The 13,770-nt window shown below is 57.2% G+C and overlaps 4 protein-coding genes across 4 annotated transcripts; all 4 read left to right on the plus strand.

Annotated features, from left to right (window-relative positions):
• Positions 1 to 461: 461 nt before the first annotated feature.
• LMJF_36_0870 (putative DEAH-box RNA helicase) lies at positions 462 to 3,290 on the plus strand (the record flags this gene model as incomplete). Its single annotated transcript, XM_001686607.1, has 1 exon — positions 462 to 3,290. The coding sequence occupies one exon, from the start codon at positions 462 to 464 to the stop codon at positions 3,288 to 3,290; it is 2,829 nt and encodes a 942-aa protein (XP_001686659.1).
• A 519-nt stretch (positions 3,291 to 3,809) lies between these two features.
• Positions 3,810 to 4,745, plus strand: NU1 (conserved hypothetical protein; the record flags this gene model as incomplete). Its single annotated transcript, XM_001686608.1, has 1 exon — positions 3,810 to 4,745. The coding sequence occupies one exon, from the start codon at positions 3,810 to 3,812 to the stop codon at positions 4,743 to 4,745; it is 936 nt and encodes a 311-aa protein (XP_001686660.1).
• A 1,162-nt stretch (positions 4,746 to 5,907) lies between these two features.
• On the plus strand, positions 5,908 to 6,657 carry LMJF_36_0890 (putative eukaryotic translation initiation factor 6 (eIF-6); the record flags this gene model as incomplete). Its single annotated transcript, XM_001686609.1, has 1 exon — positions 5,908 to 6,657. The coding sequence occupies one exon, from the start codon at positions 5,908 to 5,910 to the stop codon at positions 6,655 to 6,657; it is 750 nt and encodes a 249-aa protein (XP_001686661.1).
• Positions 6,658 to 10,360: 3,703 nt separating this feature from the next.
• On the plus strand, positions 10,361 to 12,742 carry LMJF_36_0900 (putative protein kinase; the record flags this gene model as incomplete). Its single annotated transcript, XM_001686610.1, has 1 exon — positions 10,361 to 12,742. The coding sequence occupies one exon, from the start codon at positions 10,361 to 10,363 to the stop codon at positions 12,740 to 12,742; it is 2,382 nt and encodes a 793-aa protein (XP_001686662.1).
• Positions 12,743 to 13,770: the final 1,028 nt, after the last annotated feature.

Below are 13,770 nucleotides of genomic sequence, written 5' to 3' on the forward strand. Positions count from 1 at the left end.
GCCGCGTCGCCCATACCACCCGGTTGTCGGGCAGCACCGAAGAAGAAGGTGTGTGCGTGCGTTTGGCGGTTCGGTGTTTCTTTTTTTTTTGTTCATTGTTGGTTCGCTGTTGTCCTCTGTGCTGTCCTCGTTTGTTTTCTTTGTCTCTTGAGACCCAGTATTCCGGGAATTAGGAACACTGGCACACACACACACACACACACAAACACACGCAATATGCAGAGAAACACTCAAGTTCGCATGGCAATCCCTCCGCCGTGTGCTTCACCGACTCCTGATTGTGCAGGGTTGCCCCCCCCCCCAATCTTCTCTGTAGTGTACCACTGTTCTCTTCTCTCTCTGCGCGCGCGCACACACACACACACACACAAAAACATACATACACGCTCGTGGTAAGCGCACTATCGCCGGATAGACGCCGGGTTCTCGCAGCCTCAACTCCTGCCCACCACTCGGCACCCATGGACAAGGAGGCTTTGCGCAGGGCTCAGCAGGCATCGCGGGCGGCGTTCCTGCGAAAGGAAGCGTCTGAACGCCAAAAGGCAGCCAACACTGTTGTCGAGCAAAAACTGAGGGACATCGAGCAAGGTGTCGTCCCGGCATCTGTGGCCGAGGCGGACTTTTTGCTGCACCGCTCAGCTGAGGTGAATACAGCGAGCGAGCTGTTTGACGTCGCGCGCCGGCGTCAGGCCCTCGGTGGCGAAGGCGAAGCCTTTGATCGATGGAGTGAGCTGGCAGCAGAGCTGCCGAGTCACCCACACTCATCGACATTCCCCATCGACGCATCTCAAGTTATAGAGAAGATGAGGAATGTCCATGACGCTGGTGTGGTGTCTGCGCCGGCCTCGGCGGTGGTGATGGACGCGACCTCACGGCCCCTCTCTTCTGCAGGGTATGTGGCGATGAGTGAGGCAGAGGTGGCGGAGCGAGTGGCGAAGCACGCCTATGTGCGGGAGAAGACGTTCGCCGAGCTCCAGGAGGATCGTGCGGCTGCGCTGCAAGGCCAGAAGGAGCGACTCCAGTTGCAGCGCCGAAGTCTGCCAATGTACCAGACACGGGAGGAGCTGGTGAAGCTCATTCGCGACAACCGCGTGGTGATCATTGTGGGTGAGACCGGATCGGGCAAGACGACGCAGCTGCTCCAGTATCTCTACGAGGAGGGCTTCCACCTGGGCCCGAGGCAGCGAAAGCGGCTGCTCACAACCCCTGCAGGGGCTGCGGATTCCTCGAAGGTGAAGGCTGACGCTGATGGCGAAGGCGATCGTGCGATTGTGGACGAGGAGCAGGACGAACTCCGACTGATCTGCACGCAGCCTCGACGAATCGCTGCGATTAGCGTTGCAGAACGCGTTGCCCAGGAGGTCGGGTGCCCGTGCGGCAGTGTTGTGGGATACAAGGTGCGTTTCGATGACAAGACGGGCCCCCTCACCCGCATCCTCTTCGTGACAGACGGCATGATGCTGAAGGAGTTCACAAACGACCCCGATCTGTCCTCGGTCAGGGCCATCATGGTCGACGAGGCCCACGAGCGTTCTCTGAGCACCGACATCCTACTCGGCCTCCTGCGCGACGTCATTCGCCGCAACACGAACCTCAAAGTCATTGTTGCCAGTGCCACCATCAACGCCGAAAAGTTCAGTGACTTCTTCGATAAGGCGCCGGTGTTCACTGTGAGCGGACGCACCTACCCAGTGGAGCTCTTCTACTCGGACGAGCCGGTGGCTGATTACGTGACGGAGTCGGCCCAGACAGTGCTGGGCCTGCACCTGTCCAAGCCTCTACCTGGCGACATTTTGGTATTCCTGCCGGGCCAAGACGCGATCGAGGCGTGCGCAGAGACCCTTCAATCGTACATGGACGAGGCGAAGGGCCAGCTGCGGCCGCTTCTTATTCTCCCGATTTACTCGTCGCTGCCACCAAAGGAGCAGGCCCGCATCTACGAGCGCACGCCGCCCGGCACACGCAAGGTGGTGATCGCGACGAACATTGCCGAAACGTCCATCACGATTGATGGCGTCGTCTACGTGGTGGACTGCGGACTGTGCAAGCAGGACTACTACAACCCGCAGGCGATGGTGGAGGAGCTGCGGGTGGTTCCGACGTCGCAGGCAAGTGCAACGCAGCGCGCGGGGCGAGCCGGGCGAACGCAGCCGGGTGAATGCTATCGCCTTTTTACAGCTTACACCTTCCACAACGAGCTACCACCAGAGACGATACCGGAGATTTTGCGGTGCTCGATGAGTGCAGTGGTTCTACAGCTCAAGGCGCTCGGCATTCACAACCTCCTCCAGTTTGACTTTCTTGATGCGCCGTCGACCGCGTCGCTGGAGCGGGCGTTAGACCATCTTTTCCTGCTCGGTGCAATGAAGGCGGATGGCCGACTGACTGTCACGGGGCGGCGTATGGCTGAGTTTCCGCTGGAGCCGTCTCTGAGCAAGTGCTTGATTCGGGCGTGCGCGCTCGGCTGCGGGCGGCACATGGCCATGGCAGCCGCCATGATCACGCTGGACTCCATCTTCATTAACACCCGCGATGCAAAGGAGCGGCAGCACATCAAGAGCGCCAGGGAGCATCTTTTTGGGTTTGGTAACGGCGACGTGACTGGCTACATCCGGCTTATGGAGGAGTGGCTGCGTGCGGGTCCGCGCGCTGGCGAGTTTTGCCGCGCCAACTGTATCAACGCGCGCTCCATGCTGCGCGCACGGGATGTACTGGACCAGATTTTGAAGACGTTCGACCGCATCGGCCTTGACGTGGAGCGTGTGCCGTCCAAGAGCAGCAGCGACGGAAAGGACCTCGACGAAGACGATGCGCTCGCGAAGGCGCTGAGCGCAGCCGCGAATCAAATCGACGTGGAGGCCGTTACTCGGGCGCTTCTGTCTGGGTTCTTCTTCAATGTAGCGAAGCTGGAGGCGGACAAGTGGTCGTACTTGGTCGTCCGACCAATGGACACCAGCGTGCCAACTGGGGCGAGGCGGTCCGAGAGCGCGGGCGCAGCAGAAGCTTCCGTTGCCGAGATCCACCCTACCAGCTTTCTCTTTGGAGCCGGTCGCAAGTCTAACGCGCATCGCACCCCGTCAATCACCACCGACGCTGCGGCTGGTGTTCCCCCAGTGCTGCGAGAGAGGCCAGGTCTCGTCGTGTTCCTGCAGCTACGGCGGTCGACGAAGCGCTTCATGACGCACGTCACCGCCATCGGGTCTGCGGAGTGGGTGCTGCAGAGCGCTCCTGTGAACTACTTTCGACCGGAGGAGCTCGAGACAGGCCTGCGCAAACGACAGCGCGCGTGATCATCTGTATCATGCAAAACCTACCAGAAACAAAGTAAGGCGTGTGATGCGGTATAGCGTGGCACGCAGTATAGAGACGGTGCTGGATGTCGCAGGGGCGCTTTCCGGAGCCGATCTTTTGCGGCGTGGCGCAGCGACGATCGCCGCGACCACCCTTCCGCGCGAACGCCCATGCACAGTCGCACCGCCCCTCCCCTCCCCCCGCACACCTCTGCCCAAGTCTTGCATGATCGCTTTGTACACTATAACGATGGAAAAAACAAACAAACAAACATAAAGAGACGGAATGCGAACAACCTCAACAGCTTTTCCTACACAGCAGCGCGCGCCCAGGGAGTCGTGCCGCGTGTCGATTCAACATTGGGGCTTCTCTGGACTTGGAGGTGGGCGGGGGCCTGCGGTGTGGCTTGTGTGTGTGTGTGTCTGTGTGCGGCTGACAAGATGTCGGCTGCCCGTCATTCGCACCCCCCCCCTCCCTCCCTTTCTCGCTGCCGCTTCCCACCCCCAGCGCTTTTTATCATGCACCGTGCGCATACGTACTTGTTATGCATCGCTGCTCACCTCCTCCTGTCCCCCCCCCCTCCCTCCTCCCCCTCTCGTTTCGTGTTTGCCTCTTCGTCGTTGTCTTGTCCAGGTTGTGCGTTTTCATGGGTTACGAGGTTTGTGTCTAGTATGCTGCGGCGTACGTTATGCTGTGGCATGATGCAGCTGCATGCGCTGCCCACCCCGAACCCGCTCTGCCACACCTTCACCATCCCGGCGGACAGCTTTGAGAGCTTTGTGCCGCAAGGGCAGTCGTGTGAAGTGGCGCACCGCGGCCTGGCGTGGGTGCACCCGCTCTCCCAAGGGCTCTTTGAGCAGTACCCGCAGGAGTTGATGAGCGTCTTCATCGCGCCTCGGCACGTGTCCATCTCCGTGTACACGAACGTGGATTGGTCTAAAATCGAGTGGAGCATCAGCAGCTTCCTGGGGCACTATCTCATCTTTACTAATGCGTGCATCTCTCCTGCGAAGGAGTACACCCTCATGGAGGACGACCTAGAGCTGAAGGACACCGACACCGAGGTGCTACAGTGCATCAAGGAGCTGCTGCGAGAGCAGGTACGTCCGATGGTCCAGCGCGACGGAGGCGACGTGAAGCTGCTGAACTTCAACGAGAAAACAGGGATCGTATCCCTAGCGATGCTTGGTGCCTGCAAAACGTGCCCCTCGTCGCAGAACACCCTCAAGGACGGTATCGAACGCGTTATGAAGCACTTTGTGCCTGAAGTGACAGAGGTGATCGAGGACAAGGAGCACCAGTTCTACGAGGACTACGGGCTCCTTTTCGACTCGGAGAAGGCGCTCTTCAAGGAGGCCGCGCGACTAGATCGAGAGCGGCAGGCGAAACTGCGACACAATCTAACCCCCATGGTTCTCTCCTATGAGGTTCTCAACGAACCGGATGGCGATTGAGTGCTGCAGAGACATGTGTTTGGGTGTGGGCGCGTGTGCGTCTGTGTTCATGCCTACGCGAAACCGTTGGCTCAAGGGAGCCGCTCTGCACTGGGCGTTACCGCGCACGCCCTCGCTGCGCGCAATGTTTATGCCCGTTTCGCCGTTTGCGTGTTCTCTGCACTTCTTTTTTATATGGCGTTATGGCTTCTTGAAAGCGACGTGCACTGTTGCGTTTTCGACTTCCCTTCCGTGACTGGGAAGGGGAGAAAAGGGCAACGTCTACTACCGCCCCTCCTCTCTCCCCTTGCGCTCCGCATTTTGGTCGACCATTGAAACGGCGGTGAAGTAGAAGGCACAAAAATGAAAAGCCCCCGAGCAATCAAGAGCGACTTGCATGAGCTCTCCCACGGCAAAGTGGTGTATGCATGCGTGCATGCTTGTAGGTATATCGGTGCGCACCACAAGGGCACACATGCCACATAGATGCGCACGTCGAATGGGGCGTTGTGACAGCGGCCGAACAGCGCCTTGTCGCTCGACAATGTAGCCTTGAGCCCCTTTGTGATGCCGATCACCACGCCTAATTCCCTCCCTCCGGCTTCAGAGATTTGGCTGCCACAATGGGTACGTGCAGGGCCGCAGCATCAGTGGGTGTCCCTTTTCAGCAGCTTCCTCTTCCCCTTCCGTATTGCCGTCACGCTCCCCGCGCACACATGTGGCGATATGTGCCCTCCCCCTCACTCTCCATCTCTCTCTCTCTCCCTCTACATTGTGTTCGAGTTCTTTGCCCATACACGAAGAAGAACGGTGAGGAATAGAAGCAGCTAACGAGCTGCCAACGCCATCCCCCTCCTTTGTGTCTGCGTGTGTGTGTGTCGCTCCGCGTCCTTTTACGTACAGCCCTCTTCGCACAATTTTTTTTTGTTGTTCCTTTCGCTGTTGTTGTTGCACGTCGCTTCCTACGGCCTCTCGCGCCTACTCGGCCTCTTTTACACTTCCCGCCGCGTTTTGGTGTCCCTGTTCTCGATCACTTACGCTCGCTGCCTTCTAGGCTCCGTTACTTGGCGCCTACACTGCTGATCACGTCCTCCAGTTCCCCAGTGACTACCCCATCCCCACTCTTCACCGGCATACCTACTCCAGCCAAAGTGGTCGACTTCAGGGAACATCTACATCCGCCATGACGCTGCGCACCCGCTTCGAGAGCTCCGATGATATCGGCGTCTTCTCCCGCCTCACCAACGCGTACTGCCTGGTGGCCGCTGGCGCGTCGCAAAACTTCTACTCAGTGTTCGAACAGGAGTTGGCAAACCACATATGCGTCGTGTACACGTCCATCGGTGATGCACGCGTGATTGGCCGCCTTACCATCGGCAACCGCCACGGCCTCATCGTTCCGTCCATCACGACGGATCAGGAGCTGCAGCACCTCCGCAACTCGCTACCCGACTCCGTGAAAGTGCAGCGTGTCGAAGAGCGTCTCTCTGCACTAGGCAACTGTGTGGTGTGCAACGACCACGTAGCGCTCATCCACACAGACCTGAGCCGTGAGACAGAGGAGGTGATTCGCGATACCCTGCAGGTTCAGACGTTCCGCACCTCCATCGCGGAGAACGCCCTAGTGGGTAGTTACGCCGTAGCGACGAATAAGGGTTGCATGGTGCACCCCAAGACCCCTGCACAGGACATGGACGAGATATCGTCCCTGCTGCAGGTGCCGGTCGTGGCGGGCACGATCAACCGCGGCAATGCTGCCATCGGCTCTGGTCTTGTAGTGAACGACTGGGCCGCCTTTTGTGGTCTCAACACGACGGCGACAGAAATCACCGTCGTGGAGCGCATTTTCCAGCTGCGCCGTGAGACCGCCGGTGGCGACGAAGGCAACTTGCTGCAGAATGTCCGCGAGACCCTGGTGGACGAGCTGGCGTAGCTGAAAAGAGAACACACAAACAGGAAAGGGCGGTGAGCTGCGCAAAACGAGAGGATCACATGTCACGAGTGCGCCGGAGCCTTCGCGCATCCGTGCCGAGGCTCGGCAGATGCTGCTCGCTGTCGAAGTCGATCACACCGTGTCCCCTGCCCACGAATGTCACTGTCTGGGGGGGGGCGGCGGACGGTTGGTCTTCTTCCGCTCCCACACAATTCCTCGTTTCGTTTTTTTTTCCGGCTGCTCTTGTCTTGTGGTGGCGTCTATGCGTGCATCTGTGTCTCGCACGTTGCCGTTCTGTTTTCACTTTAGTATTATTATTCTGGTGTTGTTGTTTGTTTTTCCGCATTTCTATTTTTTTGTTTGTTGTTGTTGTTGTTCGGCTCGTGGCGTCGCCGCAGTGGTTTAGCGCTTGTGCGTTTTTTTTTGTATGTGCGTGTGTGTGTGTGTGTTCCTTTGTTTGTGGGTGTCCGTCGTCTCATTGTTCTCCTTTTGTGGCGGTCCGTCACAGCGGTCTCTCTCCCCGCGTGATCTCTGCGGGTTTTCAACGCTCCAGCAAAACCGCAACAACAATACAAAAGGGAATCGCCGCCCTCAGATGCCGCTGCGCGTGCGTGGGTGTTTTGCGCGGTTGTGGTGGGTAATCGTTTGAGGTGCGGGTGCGCGTGTGGTACGTTTTTGGTGCTCGCACGTGGTGACCACCGCGTCGCTTTTGTTTTGTAAACGTCTCTTGCCGGTGGACGGCGCGCTTTCCAGCGCGGTAGCCATCAGCGCCGACCTTTCCGATTTGTGTGGCGGATGCTGGGACTTGTGAGGAGGATCTAATTACCACTTGCCGTTGCATCGGCAAACCCCTCTTTCCTTGCTTGCCCCATCGCGAAAATAGCTTTCACTTCGCACCGGCGAGAGTGCTGGCAGCTCCTCCCCTCCCTCCCTCCCTCTTGGAAGTCACCATGCCGAATGCAGCGCTCGTATACGACTCTGACACGTGCACAAACCCACTGACGCTTCGTTTTTCACCGTTTTTTTTTCCTCTCTCCTTTCGAGCTCCACTAAGTAAACGTAAACATCTGGCTAACGCACACAACGACACCTCCTCCTGCCCCTAGAAAACCAACGAGGGACGAGAATGTGCGTACGTATGCATACAATTTCGCGATGCTTATCTCTTTGTTGTGTATCTTGACTTGTTCCCTCTGTGTCTCTCTCACCGCGTTTTGTGCGCCGGCTGTGTCGCACGGACACGCCTAGGCCTCCCCCTCTTTTTTTCCTCGCGAAACCGTTGTCTCTTCGCCTGCGCATGCGCGTGCGTGTGCGTGTTGATACGTATGGGTGGAAAGGGGGCGCAGGGCTCTTTTATTGTCTCATGTGATTTCCTTCGACACACTTCGCATGCGTCGATGAGGACACTTCACACCCCCGCACCCTTGTGTTACACATGTCGATGTGTGTGAACGACGAGAACGACGTGTAAAAGGGGTGGGGCGACGGTCGCGGATGCAGACCGTGCCGAGGCAGCGGCGCACTCAGCTGGAACGCACGCACCTGCGGGTAAAACAAGGAGGCGCATGAAGTCGCAATGCCGTAAGCAACAAATACATTGTAGGTGATAGTTCCGCTAACCCGTGTCAAGCTGAAGGTCTGTGTCCAGTCTCGGTGCCATACCCGCGCATCGACGCGCTAGTTAGCTCGGCAAAGCCGCATGCCTGTTAGCCGGTGTTGGTGTGTGCATTTCTTATCTGTGTAATCGCTGTGGCACGCACATATGAATGCAGGCAAGAAAGATCGTGACATGTGCAGCGTCGCGTTGCCGCCCTACTCCTACCGTACTCAAGCCTGCGTGCCCGTGTATGTCTGCTCACCTCTCTCGTGCAGCAACAGCTTCCCCCACCACCTCACCCCTTCTTTCCTTCTCCCCCATTCCTCCCTTTTGTTCTCTCTCGCGCGCACCTTCCACACATCACATCCCAATCTCCTGCGATGCAATGTGCAGTTAGAACCCCCCTCCCCCTTCCCCCCCCCCAAAAAAAAGGTAACACAAACGCCCCACGGGCAGCAGCTCCCTGCACGCGCGCTTTCTGTCAGTCACACAAGTGCGCGTGTGAGGCCTCTTCTAGTACGCGTTCCTTGACTAAAGCCGGTGCGCTCAACTCTATTCAACACCCTCTCCTTCACTTCCGTTGTCGTAATCCGTTTCTGATAGAGCATTTCGTCCTCGGCGCGGTCCCTGGCGGCAACAAGGACGCTGCAATTCGTGAGAGCAGAACAAGAATCACCGGAGCGCCATACAATACGTTCTCGAGCAACGGACCGCGTCATTGGTTGGAGCCAGATACCGTTCGTGAGAAGGCGCATACGCACATCTCCTTCTCCTCTACACCTATTTATACACACCGGGCCGCTCTCACGGCGGTGTGTATACGTCACCGCTGCTGTTTTACTATACTAAGTCCCCACGAGTGGTTTGTACGAGCGTCTCGTTGCTCTTTTTTTTCCTTGTTAAATTTTGTAGTTTGTGTTTGCTTGTCGTTGTTTTGCTGATTGCTTCTTACCTCCTCCTCCTCTACTGTCTGCCTCTTGGCGTTGCTCCTTTTCCCTTATCTCTGTTTTCTTTTCGTTTTTTTTTTCGTATGGGTGTTTGTGTTCTCTGCGGTCTTTCGGGCCCTCTGTCGTGTCCACTCAACCGTCTTCGCCGCTCCCTCAGGAGCCCACCTCTTCCCCAAGCGCACACTCGAATCTGATCGACCCCCGCGTGCTCCGTGGCGACTCCATCGTTTCTTTTTAGTATTAGTCGCATTATTGTATATATATATATATTCGCGTGATTCTCATCCCCAAACCCTTCGAATCGGCTGTGCGTCTGTCTTCTTCGATCGGTGTCGCACACGCTTTCAGGCTGTCCTTCACCCTTTATACTGCACCTCTCATTTCTGCTTTATGGTGCTGTGCGCCTGTCTGTGCGTGTGTGTGTTCGTGTGCGTGCCTGTCTAATTTTTTTTTCCGTTTCCTCGTCTTTGTGTGTTTCCCTTTTTATCTTTTGAGTGTTTTGTTGCACTTAACGCATTCTCTTCCCCGCCTCTCTCTGTCTTTGCTCTTCTTATCATTTGTTCTCATTGAATATCTGCCACGAAGCCGTCCTTGTGCACGCCGCGCGCCCCGCTTCTCTGGTCGTGTGGTGTACAGCCACACACCCACGCGCCCCTACAACGCGCTCGCAATACATGATTCTTTTCCAAAACAAAAAAACGCCACTGCTGCTTGGTGCTCTCTTTCTTGTTTCGGTTGCATGGTATGTGCGGACGGCGCCTCTTTCATTTTCCCCTCTCTTCGTTGTTTCCTTTGCTCTCCTCCTCTTGCTCCCCGCACTTGGTCTCTTGACATATTGTTATTGTTATTGTTTGTGTGTGTCTGTGTGTCATTGCTGTTTCCGTTGTCCTCGTTGCTTCTCCCCCCCTCCTCTTATCTCTTCGGTTTCGTTTTTCTTACATTTCCTTCGACTTGCTTCCATCGTGGATTAGGTGGTGCTGTTGTCTTTGATTTCCTTTCTGTTTCTGATAGTGGTGTGCGCGTAGGCAGGATTGGAACCTTTCGCTTCCGCTCTCGCGTGCGCTGGTATAGTCCATTGCTCTGGAAGCCGCGTGCTGGCGATTCCAGTCACTCCTCGACTCTCCTTCCTGAGATACGAAATCGAAAAGGGTGGCGTAGGATGGCGGACGGCTACCACAACAACCCCGTTGTCCCCAAAGTGGGTCAGCGCTTCGGTCCCTATCAGGTCGGCGACACCATCGGCCGTGGCACCTTCGCCAAGGTGAAGATTGGCTACCACGAAACGACAAAGGTCCGCGTAGCGCTCAAGATTATATCACGCAAGCTGATGGACGGCGACGCGCGCTCGGCGCTGAAGATCAAGCGCGAGATCAAGATCATGCGGGTGCTGCGCCACCCGCACATCACTCGGCTCTACGATGTTGTCAAGACGAAACACGACATTGTGCTGGTCATGGAGTACGTGTCTGGCGGTGAGCTGTTTGACTACGTTACTCTCAAGGGTCGACTGGAGGAGCCGACTGCGCGCGCCCTATTTCAGCAGCTTACCGCCGCTGTCGCCTACTGCCATCGCTACCGGGTCACACATCGCGACATCAAGCCAGAGAACATCATGATGGAGCGCGGCTGCCACAGCGTGAAGCTGAGCGACTTCGGGCTATCCTCCATCACTCATGACGGGCGCTTCTTCGAGACGAGCTGTGGCACACCCAACTACGCGTCCCCGGAGGTGGTAAGTGGGCGGCTCTACGGCGGCCCGGAGGCGGATGTGTGGAGCTGTGGCGTCGTGCTCTATGCCATGCTCTGCGGCACTCTGCCCTTCGACGACAGCAACATTGCTCTCCTTTTCAAGAAGATCCAGACGGCAGACTACGCCATCCCTAGCCACGTCTCCGCGCAGGCACAAGACCTGCTGCATCGCGTGCTGGTCGTGAACCCCCTGGAGCGGGCCACCATGGAGCAGGTGATGCAGCACCCGTGGCTGCGGCCCGACTTTCCCCGGTACCTGCTCTCGTTGCACTACGCCGCTATCGTGGAGACGACGCGCTTCGCGAGCACCTACTATCTCACGGAGGACATGTTGGATGAGGAGGTGGTGCGCGTCGTCGCCTCCCGCTTCCGTGTCTCCCCGCAGGAGGTGGCGTCGATCATTATGTCGGAGGAGGAGCGCATCCCGTCGATGAGGGCCGTCATTAGCGATGAGGACAACCCGAACTCCATGGCGCGTCGCTACCCCGCCGCGAACTACTTTGAGATGTACTCGAACGTGCTAGACTCAAAGCTGTGGCCCACGCCGGTAGAGATCGCCGCGGCCGAGGTGGCTCTTCGCGACCAGACGCATGACATCTACGTTTCCTATGTCATTCTAACGCAGAAGAAGCAGAACAAGCTGACTCCGCAAGAGCACGCCGCAAACCCGTCGTTTGGAGAGAGTGCCAACTCCCTCCTTCAGTCGCAGGCCCACCAGGGCTATGGCTCCCTCAACGCAAACTCGCTGCAGCAGCTCACGGGCAACAGCAGTTTCACCGGCCTCAGCTTCAAGGAGACGAGCTCGAGATCGCACGCGCAGGCCAGCTCGTCGCCCGCATCGAAGAAGTCGAACCACCATAGCGGTAAGACGCTTCAGCATCTATCGCCGCCGTTGCAGCACATCATGAGCTCGACCGTGCCGGTGGCCCCTCCTGGCGACCCGTGGCAGTCGGGGTACAACGTCGTCACGGCGCCGTTTCTCCCACTCCACGCGAAAGGCGCCACCAGCACCGTACTGGGACAGATCCTACGCGTGCAGGAGCTCCCGGTGCAGCTGCTCATGTCTCGCAGAATCACGGTGAAGCCCGTCAAGAGAGAGGCATCAAGCACGATGTTTTTGTCGCCGGGGCTTCAGAAATCAACACCCAGTTTTGACTGCATCAGCGACACCGGCGCTGCACCGACCTCGATGTCAACGGCTCTGCAAGGCAATCTGCTGCAGCCGCAGCGATCCCCAACGACGAGGACGTGCTCGGCGGCACCAACTCTGCTACATCTGCATTCGAAGGTTGAGGTGGGTCTTAGCAGCTCCTGCTCGCCGATCCCGACCGGCAGGCCAATGAGGAGCAACGGCGCCGACGTGCGGCACAACCTGGCCACCGCGGGCGGCGAGACAGCGCTGGACACGTTGTATCATGCAGAGACAGTGACACGCTTCGGCAACGACTTTATCCGCAATGGCGTAGCGTTTGTGAACTCCACCAGTCACGAGACACTGCAGGAGGTGTACGAGGCCATGAAGGAGGAGGGGCTGCTCTGGAAGGTCATCTACGACTACTACTTCTCCGTCGTGCGCTACCCGAACATCAAGCTGCAGGTGAAGGTGTACAAGACCAAGTCGGATGAGCAATTGGTGGACGTCAAGGTGTCCGCGCAAAGCGGGATGGCCGCGTACGACGTGGCGCTGTCGTTGTTAGAGCGGCTGCGCACCCGTGCCGTTAACAAGCGCAACACGCAGATTCGTGAACGAAATGCAAGCGCCCTCAAGACCCTCACGCCGGACACCACTTGAGCGTCCCCGCTTATTCCCTTTCTCTCCGCACGAGCAGCAGCGCAGTGTAGACCCGCTCTGCTGCCAAAATGAAAGCAAAACGCGAAAGAAAACGAGGAGGTCTACCCGATTGCCCTTACGCGAAGGCCGGTCATCTGTTGCGCGGCTATTGTCTTGTGCTCTGATACCACAGTCGCCAAAACACCTCTGTCGGCGACTTCTCACTGCTTGATGCGCGTCTTTTCTTTCCTTTCTTCTCTCGTTGCCAAAGCGATGTAGGGAGCGGAAGAAGAGAGAGAGAGAGAGAGCAGCTCATTCTTGCACCTTCTTCTTCTCTCGACTACGGCTTGCCGTTTAGTGTGTATGTGCGTGTGTGCATCGCCTGAGCCCGTGGCCAGGGGAGGGGGAACTCGACTTCCTCCTTTCTGTTATGTTTGCGGTGACAGCGTAATCATCCCTTTCGCGCCATGTGACGGGTTGGGTTCAGTTAAACTCATGCTCTATGGCAGAAATGGGAGCATCTCGAGAGCGACAAACAAATGAAAACAAAACACACAAAATGGATCCAACCCCTCCCTCATCCCCCTCTGACAGGATTTTCCTGCATATAGTGCGCGCCTACGTGCTTATTGCGTGCAATTTCCTTCTAGTTTCTCTCCGTGCATCTGTTGATCTTCTCTGCAACCCGCTCTTTCATCCTCTTCGTGCTGTTGTTGTACATTGGTGAGACACCTTGTGTGTGTGTGTGTGTGTGTGTATGCGTGCGGCTCTTTTTTTTTTGAATTTCCGTGGTACAGGTTCTGTTTTTTTGTCGCGGAAGAGAATGTGTGCGCTCCTAGTGCGAGCAACGCCGCCGTTTCGAAGCAGAGCGCGCGGAGAGAGCGAGCCACCACACGCACCTGCTCGGTGTAGCGAGTACTGTGCGTGAAAGGGTGGGACAGGCTACGCTGAGTGCCCTGAGGACTCAGGTGACCCATCAAAAAAGAAGAAATGAAGTCAACTGGTTACTGAGAATCAAACAAAAGCCCCCAACCTCCTCTTCCTCCACC

This window comes from Leishmania major, chromosome 36 (assembly GCF_000002725.2).
Source record: "Leishmania major strain Friedlin complete genome, chromosome 36".
Classification (NCBI taxonomy): domain Eukaryota; phylum Euglenozoa; class Kinetoplastea; order Trypanosomatida; family Trypanosomatidae; genus Leishmania; species Leishmania major.